The following is a 16,421-nucleotide window of genomic DNA, read 5'->3' on the forward strand; positions in this document are numbered from 1 at the left end:
GGGTGTATTTTAACATTTAACATGGTACACCACATTCATTTTATACAGAGAAGCCTAGAGCAGGAAACCTCGAATCTTGGTTGCTTGGCAGCAAGGCCATACTAGCTATTATCTAATAATAATTGTACTAAAATTGTATTGTCTTGGTGTACACCTCCCTGAATTACTGGAGATTCAGCAGTAATTCTGGTATCAACGTTGGCTTGTATTTGCATGTGTTGATGGAACAAGGTAGGAATAAAAGCCAAATAACTTCGGAGACAAGGAAAAACCATGACTGTGAACACAGAACAATCCATTGTTCCACCACATTCTTCAATCCGCAGCACTTCCTTTACAAAACCAGATTCAACATGTCGCTCGTGAAGTACTCTGCCTCACACTTGCAAACAGCCTTGCAAAAATCTCTTCTCCTCTACCCTCTGCCAGTTCCTACTTTAGTGCAGTGTGTTTTGCTTATTTAAAGAAGACTAAAGATCAGAACTTGTCCTTGTGCAAGATCTCTATGAGTTACAGAAACTCAGCAACTGCTGGCAACTGCTGCCTCAAAATCAAGAAAGCTCTGCAGTGTTCACTTGTTTGAAAGGACTCGTTTTTCTTGCCTAGGGCAGAAAATTACATTCCTGATAGAGTAAAAATCCTGCTGATCAGCTGGTTTGTCTTATATCAGCATTGAGGCAATACCTCCCTAGCCTTTCTACCTCATATCTATTATAACTTACTAAAAGACAAAATATTATTTTTAAGCTACACATCTGAAAGTAGTATCTTTTGCACAAGGTAAGTGACCTTAGCAACGGAATTTCTCAAATACTAAGATTACTTGAAAAACGATACGACACAAGGCAAGCGGTAAAAAGTGTTATCATCAACCATAATGGAAAGAGAATCCAGTTGTCACACCGTTGAAGGGGGGCAGTAGGACCCTGGCAGAATACCCTCAAAACAAATATCATCTCCCTTGTGAATATGATCTTATCTGCTGTGGGTTACCAAAATACAATACAGAAGGCTGAGTAGTTTTGCTGTTAAAACAGCTCCAGGTAACTTAACCATTTTGTGCGTCAATGTTTCCTGTTATCTTATATGCAATTTGAAACTTTTTTTTTTTTAAATCAAACCAAACCACAATTACTTTCTCCTTTTTGACATCACAGACCACTGTTCTGTGAATAAGTATTTTTTTAAGCTGTTAATAGCTGAAAACATTCAACTAAAATGATAATGCAAATCACAAGTCTGTAACAGATATAATCATTCAGCAGCTATTACTGTTTGTTCCTTGTTTTTTTCTTAAATTAACAAAGAAACAAACACAGAAAATGTCAATGATTAAATACAATTAGTAGGATATGTTGTATATCACCGCAGCAATAGTTCTTCCTACTTAATTTACCCTGCCATCAGATCTATCAAAGATGAATACCTTTGAATAGTTTTCACTTTTCTGCTACAATAGTATTCGCCCTTGAGATCTCAGTGTTTTCCTCAAAACAACGTTATAAATATACATAAACTTAAATTTTGTGTTCTGATTTCACATTTGGAACAGTATAAAAAAAACAGCCTAAGGAAAACTGCTATTAGCCAGATATTAAATAACTTAACTGACCTATAAGAAACCACTTAGAATGATTTTCTTTTCTTTAAAAGATAGTCCCTAGTTTGTACGTCAGCATACACACATTTCAGTATCTAACATATACTGCTGGTACACTGGCTGAAACAGCAATCAGGCCATGATAAGACAAAAACGCTATTCACAGAAGAGTTCTTTAATCAGAAAGTTATCCACTCAATTTAAATAAGGAAGAAAGTAAAGTCCTAAGCCACAGGGAAAACTATATTGCATTATTCAACTTTTAGGTTGCATTTTCAGATACAGATACCATTATGTAAGTGGAATTTTAACCTTTTTTCTCTCTAAACCAACCACGTTAGCAAAGTTTGAGTGCAAGCTTTTACTGCAGAATTAAGTACAATATGATGCTGAGTACACAAGTTTGATTTGTTTTGTTTTTACTGACCTCAATTTCCACAGAATTGTGAAACTGACACAAAGTAAGCCACAGAATTTCTAACCTAAAAGGGAAAAAATGGAAAAGGAGGGAGAAAAAGTTTAAACATAGTGAAGCTGTAGTACATTATGCTCCAGAGCCTTCAAGTAACATTCTTACTTGTTCATGTTCAGATATAAATTTAACAGAAAAGCTATTAGAGTATTTCTAGACATTATATTCTGTAAGGTGGAACAAAAGCATTTTATATTGAAATTGCATCTAATAAGACACTTAAAAGCATAAAAACAAACAATAAGGTATAAGTACCAATCTACACAATAATATAAATTATGTATGCATAGTACACAAAGAAAGAGCTAGACTGTTTCAGGAAAATGTATTCAGATTTTATCTTCTTCTTTGTTCATAATCAAATTTTGCTTCAGAAATTTGTTAATGAAATGCACTAGATGTTTTTCAATAGTTTAAGACACAAGACGTTGCTGATTCCAGTAGGATTCAAATGCATCAGTTGGCACATTTTATACATTATCTGGGTAGTTGACAATAGTCAATCATTAAGTTGGGAGGACTGATCACAATCCTCTTTGGTAGATGAAGTGCACTTTATATATTACTAAAAGCAATACTACTCGTTTTGCTACATACTCATTCAAGGTTATAACAGATTTTTTGCCTTAAAGGTTGTTTAGACTAGACAAGAGAAGGCTCTGGGGAAACCTCCTTGCGGCCTTTCAATACGCAGGGCAGGTTGTCATGGCTTTCAGCAACCTGAGCTAGGGAAAAGTGCCCATGGCAAGGGGGGGTGGACTACATGATCTCTAAGGTCCCCGCCAACCTATTTTATCATTCTGTGATTCTAATCTTAAGTTATAAACATGAATTTAAAAGTTGATATAAGCCATATCTAACTCAAGGCTGAAGGAGAGAAAATTTAAGTTGTATGCCATTGTCAAAGTGCCTTTGTTTTCAAAGAAGAGACAAATTAATCTGCTCTGAATAACATCAAACTACTAAAAATGTGACTTTCCAAAAAAGTACAATTTCCATGAAACATTTTCAATCTCTTTTATGGACTACATCGACTTTGAATATCCTGCCAATCTTCTGTAAACAGAACACTTGTGAATAAAGCAACATTTCCAGATTAAGTTTTGGCTAATACTATGACGTAGGACAGCAGACATTTGCTTGAGAAAGTGAAGAATGTAGCAGCCTTAACAGTATTTTTTGCTACAACATCAGAAATACATTTTAAGTCACTCAAGAGAATTAATCCTAATTAAGTAAAGCTGTAATTTGAAATTGACTGAATGAACTTGCATAACTTTACATGCTGCTTTAGAATTCTATTTAACATTCATTCAATTTAACTTTGTTAATAGAGGTCAATGCTTATTCATAAGGGTACTGTACTAAACACACTAAAGTGATTTGTGGCAACATATTTACAGGTTCCTTCCCTCTCTTCTTCCTCCTCTTCCTACACGTTCCTGGCTCCTCAGATAAGACACTAAGCTGGAAGGTTATTTACGTTTCTCCCCTCTGACAGAGCTAATTTTCTAGATGGCCTACACTGCAAATGCAAGGGAAGAGGTAGGAATCCACAAAGACTAGAAATGTCTGCATGCAGAAAATGCTCCCACAGTTGCCTACTTTAGATGCTACTGTGGATTCTTTATTTTCAGTGTAAAGATTCAATTGAATGTTAAACTTTTAAAGTGCCTGATAATTTCCTCAGGTCTCCAAATCTGCATGCCTTTAGTTAGACTTGGTTCCTAACTCATTTAAAAGTGCAGAATTTATTGAAAAAAATACTAAATTACTTGAGTCCTTTCTAGTTCCAATGGCTTCCTCATTATTATTAAAATTATAGGATCTCATACGAGACATTCAAAACAACAGTTCCAAAGAAAGAGGCTAATGGCAAACTATTAATCATAAAATCAAACTTCTCTTAAGGTTGAAAATTTCTGGTTGTGATTCAAAATATTTTGGTGAACTCCAATGTGGAAACAGTGCAAAAAATATGTGTTTTTAAAAGAACCCAAACTCCTCCATTTTATATTTTCCATTACATGAATTTGCTGAGGAACCTCTAAAATATTTTGTTTTAAATAAGTCAAAGTTACTGAAAACACACTCATACACGTTCCCGGGTTTCGGCACCACTTGAAAACACACTCATACACGTTCCCGGGTTTCGGCACCACTTTCCATTTTCCCTGCATCACGGGTACATTCTTTGGTCAACTAGTCCCTGTTCCTTCGGGGAGGGGGGCCTTTCTCGTTACACCTCGTATCCTCGCAACCGCCTATTACAACAGTTACAATCAGTCAAGACAATGGAAACGGTATTTCCAAATTCCGTAAATGGGATGACTATCTTCACAGGACTAGACCAATTTCAAACAAAAGCCATACAGACAATCCAAATCAGTTTGCAGACAACTAAATATGCAAAGCATAAGCAATTTGTTTTACTTCAAGTATTTGTCTGAAAGAAAAAAAATAAACCCCCTAAAATCTATCCTGCAAACCATCAGAAACTTAGCATCAGAAGTACATTATTTATAACTGGATTCTTCTGAGTATTACCATAGTTAGGGAATAATGTGTGAAAAAAAAATCCCACACCAGAATGCAACATCCAGCAATTACTACTGACTATATACTCCTACAAATCACAACAATAAAAACTAATTAAGGAAAGCAATAATGATTCAAGCAATAAAATACAACCACTTACGCTCCTGGACCTTGCCACGTCCATGTGATCGTGTCCTAAGAAAAGGAAGCATAACAGTTAATTATTGCATTTTAAACTTCTGTTACATTATGGATAGTATAACTGATGACATATGACTAAGATTTTCATGGAAAATTCAATACCCTCTTTCCAAAAGTTCTTAATCCCAATAAGAGTAAGCCAATGATAGCAAGAATCAACCTCTCTTATGAAGCTAGGAAATACTCAGTAACTCAAGTCTTAAACACATAAAATCTATGTTTATAAAACATCTAAAGATCCAGTGATTCATCAAAAGCTTTTAATATTGGAAAATAAAGTTATGGTAACATAAGCTGATTTTACTTGAGATACACAGACCATGTGCATTTTCCTGACCAATCCAACTGGACAGGGTGTACCTCAAGTGTCCCAACATGGTAGCTGGACCTCCCAACAACAGATAGGAACTCCATGAGACTTCTGAAGTGTTTGGGACCTCTAGAGATGACTTCAGGCAAGTCTCCTCAACTAAGAATTACTAGGACCAGCAAGACCTCATGTCTTACCTCAAACAGTATTTTTCCACTTTTCTCTCTAAGGGCATACATCACAGAATCACAGACTGTCAGGGATTGGAAGGGACCTTGAAAGATCATCTAGCCCAATCCCCCTGCCGGAGCTGGAACATCTATATTAGGTCACACAGGAACACATTCAGATGGGTTTTGAATGTCTCCAGAGAAGGAGACCCCACAACCTCTCTGGGCAGCCTGTTCCAGTGTTCTGTCACCCTCACCGTGAAGAAGTTTTTTCTAGTGTTTATGTGGAACCTCCCATGTTCCAGCTTGCACCCATTTGCCCTTGTCCTATCATTGGACGTCACTGAGAAGAGCCTGGCTCCATCCTCCTGACACTCACTCTTTACATATCAATAAACATGAATGAGGTCACCCCTTAGCTTCCTTTTCTCCGCGCTAAAGAGACCCAGCTCCCTCAGCCTTTCCTCGTCAGGGAGATGCTTCACTCCCTTCGTCATCGTTGTGGCTCTGTGCTGGACTCTCTCAAGCAGTTCCCTGTCCTTCCCGAACTGAGGGGCCCAGAACTGGACACAGTATTCCAGATGTTGTTTCCCACCAGGACAGAGTAGAGGGGGAGGAGAACTTCTCTCAACCTACTAACCCCAGAATGCCATTGGCCTTCTTGGCCACAGGAGTACAGTGCTGGCTCATGGTCACTCTGCTGTCCACCAGGAATACATCTGTCTGTTTGATCCAAGAACCAGAAGCTACGAGACATCTAAACTCGTCAATCTGCTGTCAAGCAAGACCAGAAGCATTTTTAGACAGCTGAAACAAACAAGTTCACAACTCCAAATCCCAAAGCCCTGCAGCAATGTTTCAGAACGCAGAATTATAACCCTGCTCAGAAAAGAACTGAACAAGTAGGGGGTGATGTCTAACATGAGTTTCAACCTTTCTGCTACTCAGAAGTTACTGTCAACCACCACTGACGACAGGCCTTTTTCTTTTTACTGCAGTAAAAAGAAAGAAAGTCTTGAAAGAAATAGAGATTATACCTTTATGAACCGTCAACAAAAATGGAAAACAAAACATGGGCGCAAAACACTAATAGTGCAAACAGCAGTGAAAGAAATGAATAAGATGCAACTAACAAAAAGAAAACAGAGACCTTGAAAGTAGTATACAACAAGTGACAAGAGAGTAGATTACACTAAAGATCATAGTAATTTTAACTAAGATTAAGTAGTACCACATCTGAAAAACTGCAATGCCTGGAGACATGATTTACATGTAGAATCAAGAGTGCAAAAGTCTGAAAATGAGTTTCAAATAATTGCTCTGATTAACTGGGAAAAAAAAAATGCAAGTCACTAATGGAAAGTTAAGAGGACTCAGTAAATTCAGTTTTCCAAAAGAGAACAATAAGATATCTTTATCAATGTAAAAAAAAAAATAATTGTAGTTTAGTTTTGTGCTACCACACAAAAATATTTTGAGTTTAGGTGATTATATGTGCCATGATCTTGAAAAAGTTAATACCCTTTTTAATCACAATTTAGAGCAAAAAAAATCCATCAGAAGTGAAAGCAGCACCTCCATGAAAACTGAGAAATGCAACAGCTTGGAATAATGTCAATATTTCATGAAACAAAAGACTTAAATTCTTAGTAGTCCTTCAGCAATTATAAAAACCAAACAAGAGATGATAAAGTGTTCCATCTTCAGCAATCAAGGCAGGTGCATGCAAGCAGCCTTTTCCATGTACTGATCTTGTTTAACAGCAAAATTATAGACAAATTCTACAAAATCCTTCTGACATTTTTAATATTTCTGACATTAATGCAAGTAAGCACATTAGGGACTTGTTTTCTTCCCCACAAAGTTTTCATTTATAAATTCAGACCATTGGAGTGTAGATGGTTGATGTTCTCTCTCATCAGATACTAGATCTGCCATATAGAACGCCACAATACTACACATATTCAGGAGGAAATTCTTTAGCATGAGGGCGGTGAGACACTGGAACATGTTGCACAGTGAGGTTGTGAATGTCCCCTCCCCAGAAGCAATCAAAGCCAGGCTGGATAGGACTTCAGGCAACCTGGTCTAGAGGGAAGTGTCCCTGATGTAGGTAGGCTGGAACTGAACGATCTTAAACGTTCCTTCCAACCCAAACCATTCTATGATTCTGTGATGATTCCATCTAACTCAGCTCCCTAAGTTACAACATTGCAGAGGAGCACAGAAGATAAAAACACATGCCCCTATGACTTTGTTCAGGCAAAAGATCATTATAAGTAAGTAGATATTTTCAGAATCCAGCCACTGACAAATTCGAAGTCACATATTTAATCAACACTATTATGAGAAATTACCAGTGTGAATGTCACAGTAGACATGCATGCTTTTTCTCACTGACAGTATTAAGATGCAGCAGGAATAAGAAGTAAATGCTCAGTACTGGAAAAGAGGATCACGTCCTTCAGGAAAGAGAACTGTTTTACAGTGGGCTCTTGCTAGCGTTTCCAATATTTTTATGATGAAAAGAGCAAGTCAAAGACAGGAAGTGGTATTTTCCATACCTGGCTTACATCCTTTTTATATTTATCACAGCTACCAGTTTATTCTAGCACTCACTCATGCACTACACTGGAACAGCACGCACTTCGATAACATTGAAAGTGCATTTTGAAACTTTATCTATATAATGAATAGTTTGAATTAAGTGGAAGTATATCCTTCACATAATTTATATTTGATATAAGAAAATACTGAGACTTATATCAGGCAGCAAACATAAAAGTCAGTATTGTAGCAGAATGGGAATGAGTATGTTCAAATACACCCACGCAGCCCTGATACAGTGATGCTGTACAAGAGATGATGCCAAACCTCACATCACATAGCACAGTTAACTCTGGAAGAAGCTTGGACATCAAAATATATTTAAAATGGTTCTGATATTTAGAGAAGCAGATAGCCTTCCACAATTACCAGCATTCCGACAAAATTTTAAAAAAGGAAGAGCTACATTCACAATGAAGGGAATTAGTGTAAAGATGAATTGCAAAAGGACTGTGTCGATAAGGATGAGAATATCACAGTATTTCCTTTGCATGAAATATAGTTAATAGTGTCCAATACATGAACTGCTAACAAAATGGACTAGGAAAACAGAAGCAAGTTTCCAATTTTAGGTCTAAACACTTAAAGCTTAAATTTCTTTCTGATCTTGCATCAAGAGGAGCAACAGACTAACATACTGTTTCTAAATAAACAATGACAAAGGACCAGAGGCATCACCTGCTGCAAACAGTCACAAGGCCTTAGAAAGAAATTCAAGGACAACCTTGACAAAAAAAATAAACAACCTATTTCTAGTTGGCATGAAATCATAATTCATTTGCTACAAGAAAATTGATTTTTTTATTTTCGTTTTTGCCACATTTCAGTCCCTTGCGGTACTTTACCTAGTTCTTGAATGCATGGAGGACAAGGAAATAAAGTAAAAATACACAAACCTGCTACATTCACCCACAGCTCTAATCTACAAAAGCCTCCCCAGTCTGTCAGGTGCACTCAATTCCAAGACTGTTCTCATCTCTATTTTGAGAAGTCTGAGCTCCGAAGGCAGAACAGAACAGCTAGTTCAAGCTAAAAGCAGCAGAGAAACTGCACGCAATGCCTAACTAGAGTTCACTGGCTAAGAAAAGATTTTAATAAGAAATTCCTTTGTAAACATATAATACGCAGTTGTCAAAAAAGAAGACAGAAGAAGCCAGACAATTAACATCTGCTAGAAATGCAGTGCTAGCCCACAAAACAGAACAAAACATTCTTTCCCCACTCCATTCTTCTTTCTTACTGCTCAACTCTTAACTGCATCCTAGTCAGAAATCTAACTTTCATATTCCATCAAATCATGCTCCTCCTTTGCCTCCTCATTCCAACTCTGTTACAACTCTTCTGCAAGTCCCAGGCAAATCTGAATTTAAATAGTGATAGTAATTATTCTCTTCCCTCAGTTCTCAGTGGAAGAGATCTTAGGATAAATTACTCAGCAAGGCACCAAAAACATAGCAATGTTTAACGGTAATTAAAAGTAGTAGAAACAAGTTGCACACATATACAAGCCACGTCTGTTGGCTATCTATATGAATATTTACAGGTTAAAGACATTTTGCAACAATATTAAAAATTATGGAAAAGCTCAGAAAATTCACATTGATTTACTTTATTATAAGAAGCTCACAGTCTCAGTTAACAGAGCATTAGGAATATTTAATATTCATTTAGAAACACTGCATATTATGTACTACAGACAATAAGGACATTTTAGTACAATAATTAGCAAGTGTCTTCAAAAATACACTAACGTCTGATAGCCTTGTGTGGTTTGATATTTTTATAACCAAGTTTAATATTAAATAAGAGTAAAAGGTATATTAAGTATGACATAAGGCATATACCTTGCAGTTGAAACTGGCAGTAAAATAGAAAATTTTAAAACTATTGAGAAAAGAATCTTTCTCCTCAAAATAATTATGTAATGAAATGTCATGGATAACCTGCTACAATGCACGTAACCCTACCTTAGCATAACAGGCTACTCGTCACAACACCCTAACAAAGCTCACTTGGAAGCATCGCCTAATTAACTGAGGTATGCAGAATGATGGGATTCTTGCAATAGGACAAGAAAGTATCTACAACAAAAATGCTGAACTGAAAAAAAAAAAGAATCCTTCTTGCTCTTAAGGCAGATTAGGTGAGCTTTATCTTTGTCTTTACCTTTATAAATGTTTACAACAATTGTTAAATTTAGGTATTGTAATTAACACTTCACATTTTACCTTAACCTGACTTATGCTGAAAGACCATTTCCAACTATCTAGTATCTAGCATTCCTCAACCAAATGCAAAGTGAATGTGAGACACAGACACCTGTGAATGTGAAACAGAGACACCTTACAAAAATGCCAAGATCCCCAACATATTTTTCTATTATCATTTACCTAGTTGTGTTAATTTGCACCTAACATCCCTACAGGCAGAAGCTGCAGAAGCATCTTCCAGCAGACAATGAACAAAACTCACCAGCACACAGAGCAACAACAGGAAACATATCAGAACAAAGATCCTCAAAAGAAATTGACATTTATGTCTTGTCAAGTGTACAATACTTTTTGTAACACTTTGGATAACATTTAAAGCACTATTTTAATGGAGGAACATAATAAACACAGAAGCATGTAAATTTTCAGTTATTTACACTGCTAGAGGCTTATGGAATGTATACACAGAAAATAAGCATCTATTAATATTTTCTAAATTTCTAAACCTAATTATATGACCTAAAAAGTAACACAAGTACCAATGAATTTAAAGGAAAAAGCTCCAGACTTCCAGTTATGGTGCAAGCTGAACTTACCAGTTTGTTTGGGTAACGTAAAACCACTGGCTGTACAGGAACTCCAGGAATAAATGCTCCTAGAAGGTACATATGACACAGAATTAATTTATAGCAGATTTTGGTGCAGCAGACTTCTTTGCAATAAAGAAAGAATTACGTGATTAATGGTCAGATATGCATAGGAATTAGTTGATAGAGAGAAAATAAGGTCTAATGTAGGCTCAAAGTAATTTTAAAAAGCACTGGAGAGTGATAAAGTATATCCACATTTTCAAAAGATAATAGTTAAAATGTTTGCTTGTATTTTCTGTATTATCCTCCATCAGCTACTGTCACACACACAGTCCAAAGCCTGGTACCAAATTCAACTGGATAAATGAGGAAATAAATACGAGTACAAAAGAAATATTTAAGTCAGAACAGTCCCCATGATCAACAGCATCTTCCGGTGAAGAATCTGAGCTTTCTGCTGCAGAAGAAGCTCTCTACATTTAGCTGAGCAACACCAATTTATAGGAAGCCTATCATCTATGAAGTAACAGGATAAGTTTATTTTTTCCTCACATCAGTTCCCCTCAGAGAGGCCTATCTGATTATTGTGTAACTATATACAATGTAATAGAGTATACCAAATTAGAGCTACTGCACAGAAGTATCACTTCATATTAAGAATATCGTTCTTTTTCTTGTGAAAAGTTTGATTTTGAGAGATATCTTTATTCAAATTATGTTTTGAATGCAATTTACTAAATCCCATCTAATATTCCAATTGAAATTGAGAACAGAACAATGGATGCATACCGTATGCTTCGCACTTCATTTATTTTACAAAATGGATAATTACATAGATGTAAAAGATTATTAATGGAATATAAACATCTTTAATGAAGGTTATTTGTATGGTATCCTACAGAGATAGGGCTCTTGGCCTACTTTTTCTTTCTATTCTGTCTCTAAGAACAACAGCTTAAGCAACTTTAGAAAGAACCAGAAGATGACAAAACCTAAGTACATGACAACACTACGATTTATACAAAGTTAGATAGCTTTCCCTATAACTAGCTTGCATAAACACAAACAGAAAACTCTATAACAAGTACAATGAATGTAGGCCATGAGAGCAGAACAGGGAAAGGCATCCTCAAAGCAGTTACTCAAATAGAGACCTGAAGTTACTTGATATAACTGAGATATCTTGAGACAAAAGATTTGTTGGAGGATGGAAGTTGCAGCAGGAAAAGTGAAACAGTCAAGAGGCAGACAGAGTAGCATGTACTAGACCAGAGGAGAAGAAGATGGTGGATTTGAGGCAAAAAGTATATGGCACCTGGTGGCTGGAATGTCTATGGAACAGAGGAGAAGAAGGGAATCAAGGCTTTAATGAAGAATTTAGATAGACTTTCAAAGCATGGTTGTGATTTAGGGAAAAGAGAGGAGTGGAATAAAGAGCAAAAGAAGTGGATGTTCTGCTAACCATCATTCATTCATCTTATAGGGAAGAGTTAAGAGGGGAGACAGAAAAGTTTTGTGAAAATTTCCTTAGGATATAATATTGAGTTGCCTTCAGCCAAATTAATCAGAGCACAGAATCACAATGCTGACTCATTATATTCCAATAGGGATATATAAGTTGCAAGCAACATAAAATAAGACACAAAGTACAGAACACAATGAATTAGGCAGAAAACTAGGAAAAGGAACACATTCACAGCTGATTTGCTCACTACAGCTTGTTCATTATCTTCCTACCTACACCACAAAGGCAAGTTTCCAATAAACATTGGTAGTTCACTGCAACGTTAATAATTCTATTATAACTGCAGTTTACACCTGTGTAGTATTCAGTGTTACGTCCTCTACTACTTTGATAGGATAACAGGGTTCTGCTAATTGTAAACGGCTTAGAACACACATATTTGATACAAAATCTTGTTTAAAAAAGGCAGTCTCTGTAACAGAGCTACACTGGCAAGATTCTCATGCTGTCTTCACCAGAACACAACAATAGAGAGCAAGAAGAGAGGAAAAAAACAAACACTACACAGCAATGAATGCTGCAGCAGTCTGAAACGGATACAAGCTGATGCCTCTGCTGTATCTAAATGCAACAAGACTCAAAGTAGGAAATGGAAGGGGCATAAAGTCAAGCACAAACACTCGGTAAGAAACCTCCAGCTCTCAGGAATCTCAGAAGTCAAGAATAAAAACCTGAATTATCAAAATAAATGTTTTGCATAACAGCAGGAGCATAATTCTTTCGTAGTATCTGGAAACTTCTGCTCCAATCCCACCCTACTACAAGATTTATAACTCCATTTCTGCAACAGCAAACAAATGACAATGCAAGTGGTATTTCAGAAACTGAAGATACAAGAACATTCTGTAGAGAACAGAGAAATGAGCATCATACCTACCAGGCTTGAATGTAATTAGACAGGATCGGTTTGTGCATGTGCCCTCTGGGAATATCATTATCTTGAAGTAAAAGAAAAAAGTTGACTTAAGAAATATTTGAATGTGGATTTATTTATAAACACATCTTTTCAAAAGATATGTTAACTGATTACAATAAAAACATTTGCCTTCATTCAAAGTTTTGCCTTTGATTCTATCAGAACATTAACAGGGACTAGGAAAACTTGGGAATTTGACATTTTTTGTGTTTGTAAAGTATACTCTGTCCTACAACAAAACAGAATTCCTGCCCCCAGTCTTCTTACAGGCTAAGAAAAGGGAAGATTGGTATCTGCTTACTACATTTATTACTTGGCTTGCATACAAATATGAGAATGACAGAGGCTTAAAATATCAGAACAGAATTCTAACAAGGAGAAAAATGTTCAAGTCGAACCAAATTCAGAGGAAGATATTAATTGTAAAAAAAATGGAACTTTTATTAAAAAAAATATCTTGGCAAAAAGCCATGAACTGCTGAAACTTTGCTGAGTTATAAAACTAGACATTTAAAGGAAATAAACACACGTCGTAAGGGGACAAAGTAATGAACTAGAACTATCATTAATGGTTTTATTGCCTACACTCGCACTAGTTTGCTAGATATTCTAGAAATCACTTCAGCTCTGCAGTTCAGTTTCTTCATATTTCAAATACGTTGGTCATGCAGTAAAAGCTATGTATCACCTTTCTGTCGTTGTTTATGTTTTTATAGTCCAATACGTGTACATAACCATTGTAGAAGTAACCATGCCATAAAAGAAGGCACTGCTTTATATTTTATCTAAAAAATTTCACAAGAAGAATGCTTCACATTATCAAAATAATCACGTTTCTATAAAATGCAGACCTTAGGTAGTTATGCCTTCCTTCTCATTACTGTCTTCCAAAGCACATTACAAGCAGACACATTTATGATAAAGAAAAATACCTGAGAATTTCAGAAGTGTTCTCATGATGTGAGCCAACAGAGGCATATTCTAGTTATTGGAACATCTGAAATGCTTAGAATATTGGCCAAGATAGTCCTTTTCCAACAATGACAATATGCCAAAATACTGAGAAAAGCAAGAACACACGATATCCCCAAGTATTCTACCAAGCATCTGATTATTTTTCTTTAGAGGACTTCCAAAACCTGGTGTGGTTTGTCTTCTTAGCAGCACTTAATAAAACTGTTTTCCCAGGAACTTACCCTGACTCCCTTTGAAACGTACTACAATGAAAAGCTACTATTACAGTTGTTTTGTGTAGATTAGAAACTTCTCTTTGATATTCCAGAAGGGGGAAGCCCACCCCCAAAAAACCACCTAAACCATTCTAAAAGGAAACAAAAGCAAACTGCATATCCAAAGCCTGAAAATGCCAAATATCACCTGACACACAGTAGTATTATACAGTACCTGAGGCCATTTACCAGACTGAGCACGTCTCTTTATCTCTTCAACAGTTTTCCTGCGAGAATCCTGGTCTGACCGAGATACAAATACTGGTCGGATATACTTGATGAGAGCTAAAAAGGAAGAAAAACAAAACCAAGCAAAACAGCTTTTTTTTTTTCCCGACTTCCTTTGAAAAACGTTCATACACACACACCAACAGTCCTCTAGACAAATTCTGACACAAGAACATAACTACTGTATTACAAACTTCAACTCTCAGCTTAAATAGTGGAGTTATATTGAAATATTTTCACGAATTCCTATGAGGAAAACCATTTTCACAATTTTGGCACTTCACTTGCTTCATCTTCAATAGATAGAGACACATATCACAATTTAAAAGGTTTGTACATATCACAGTTTTCTGTAGCAAAGCAACTGTGGTTGACTGTAGCTAGTTTCTACCTCCTACAAAACCTATCCTTCCCCTCTCCCAACAAAGTAGCAGTAGTGTCCCTATGCAAGTGTTACCGGAAACAAATCACGTGGCCTGAAATGCTATTGTCTTTAGAGCTTTTGTCTCCTATGACAGCTCAGCTTCACTGAAGGTACTCTATCAAACACATTGCATATATGGTTTATGTGATCTTTTCTGGGGACTCAGAACAATCAAAGAAAAAGCACTCTTATTTCCTGAGCTGTCACCTGTTTGCCTGTTCCTTAGATTAATCAGATTTCAGGCATTTCTTTTGTGGCTCAGTGGTTATACACAGTAAAGTTTTTATTCACAGGACCTGTAAGTGAACAGGAGTCAAAAATCAATCCATGCATTTCTATCACAAGGATAGTGAAACCTCCAAAAAAAAAAAAAAAGAAAAACCCAGTATATACAACTTCGGCAATATCAAAGAGCACTATAGGACAAGCATCTGCAAATACAGTACTTCATGCTTTAAGTTCAGCAGACTTCATTTAAATTCTTTTTTATCATTTTCACATGTTGTAGTCTTATTCAAAGGTTTAGGTTGCTATATGATCAGCTATTCTATTTGCCTAAGACACATTTATAAAATACAGTTTTCGTATTTACAACTGCTCTGAGATGAATTCGCTGACACTAGTTGTATAATCTTCTTTTGCCAAGGATAAACTTGCTGCATTAATGGATCAGCCAGTGCTTAATGTGTGAGAAAAAAAAAAAAGTGTGAAGAATGACACTCCTGTACTCAGCAGAAGCTTGTAGTTCTGTTAGCACCTCACTGGCAGTTGCAGTAGCACTCACCAAAATTGTTCTGTGGTTCTGTGAAACTAATCCATCACACCTTGCAGGAAATTGCCAGACATCTGACCACCTGCTGAAATAATTACCTTTATCCCACAAGTTGCTGAAGCTTGGAAGACAGCTTATCAGAGACAAGTTACCATACAACACTCTTGCACTGTTTTCTACATGCTTGCTCTTGACCAGTATCCACAGAACAGTGTTAGCTAGGGGAGCAAAGGGCATCATGGGCCAGCTGGGGCTACTGCTCTGAGAAGGTTAAAAAAAAAAAAACCCAGCACATACACACACATACAAAAACCCACAAAGGAAAAAAGGAACAAACAAAAAAAATGGAAGTAAAACCACACTTACATAGTTTCACAACTCTGCTTTGTTTCTAATTGATGCTAGTCCTGAGTTTTCCTTATTATTGCAATACAAAACAAAGCGACATCAACTAAAACAAACAAACCAACCCTCACCATCCTCAGCCTTTCCCCCACCACTTCTTTTGCACGAGGCCCAAATGATAGAATTCAAGCTATGGAATGAACAGGAAAACTTCAGAGCCTCATGGCTCTTTTAAAAGACAACTTGTTATAACAGGACTTTCTTTTTTTAATAACAGAAGAAAT

General features: G+C 36.3%; 1 protein-coding gene across 4 annotated transcripts in view; it reads right to left on the minus strand.

Annotated features, from left to right (window-relative positions):
• LPCAT1 (lysophosphatidylcholine acyltransferase 1) overlaps positions 1 to 16,421 on the minus strand; it is a 65,187-nt gene that overhangs the window by 35,384 nt on the left and 13,382 nt on the right. For all 4 annotated transcript variants that reach the window (XR_002434768.1, XM_021385491.1, XM_021385490.1 and 1 more), the window contains exons 4-8: positions 14,544 to 14,653; positions 13,101 to 13,161; positions 10,705 to 10,763; positions 4,771 to 4,805; positions 2,028 to 2,082 (exon numbers count right to left, since the gene is read on the minus strand). Coding sequence is in view for 3 of the 4 variants with exons in the window: in XM_021385491.1 (XP_021241166.1) it covers positions 2,028 to 2,082; positions 4,771 to 4,805; positions 10,705 to 10,763; positions 13,101 to 13,161; positions 14,544 to 14,653 (320 nt within the window). In the remaining variant the exon portion in view is untranslated. The remainder of the gene's footprint in view (positions 1 to 2,027; positions 2,083 to 4,770; positions 4,806 to 10,704; positions 10,764 to 13,100; positions 13,162 to 14,543; positions 14,654 to 16,421) is intronic.

The sequence above is a fragment of the Numida meleagris genome, chromosome 2 (assembly GCF_002078875.1).
Source record: "Numida meleagris isolate 19003 breed g44 Domestic line chromosome 2, NumMel1.0, whole genome shotgun sequence".
NCBI classification, from domain to species: domain Eukaryota; kingdom Metazoa; phylum Chordata; class Aves; order Galliformes; family Numididae; genus Numida; species Numida meleagris.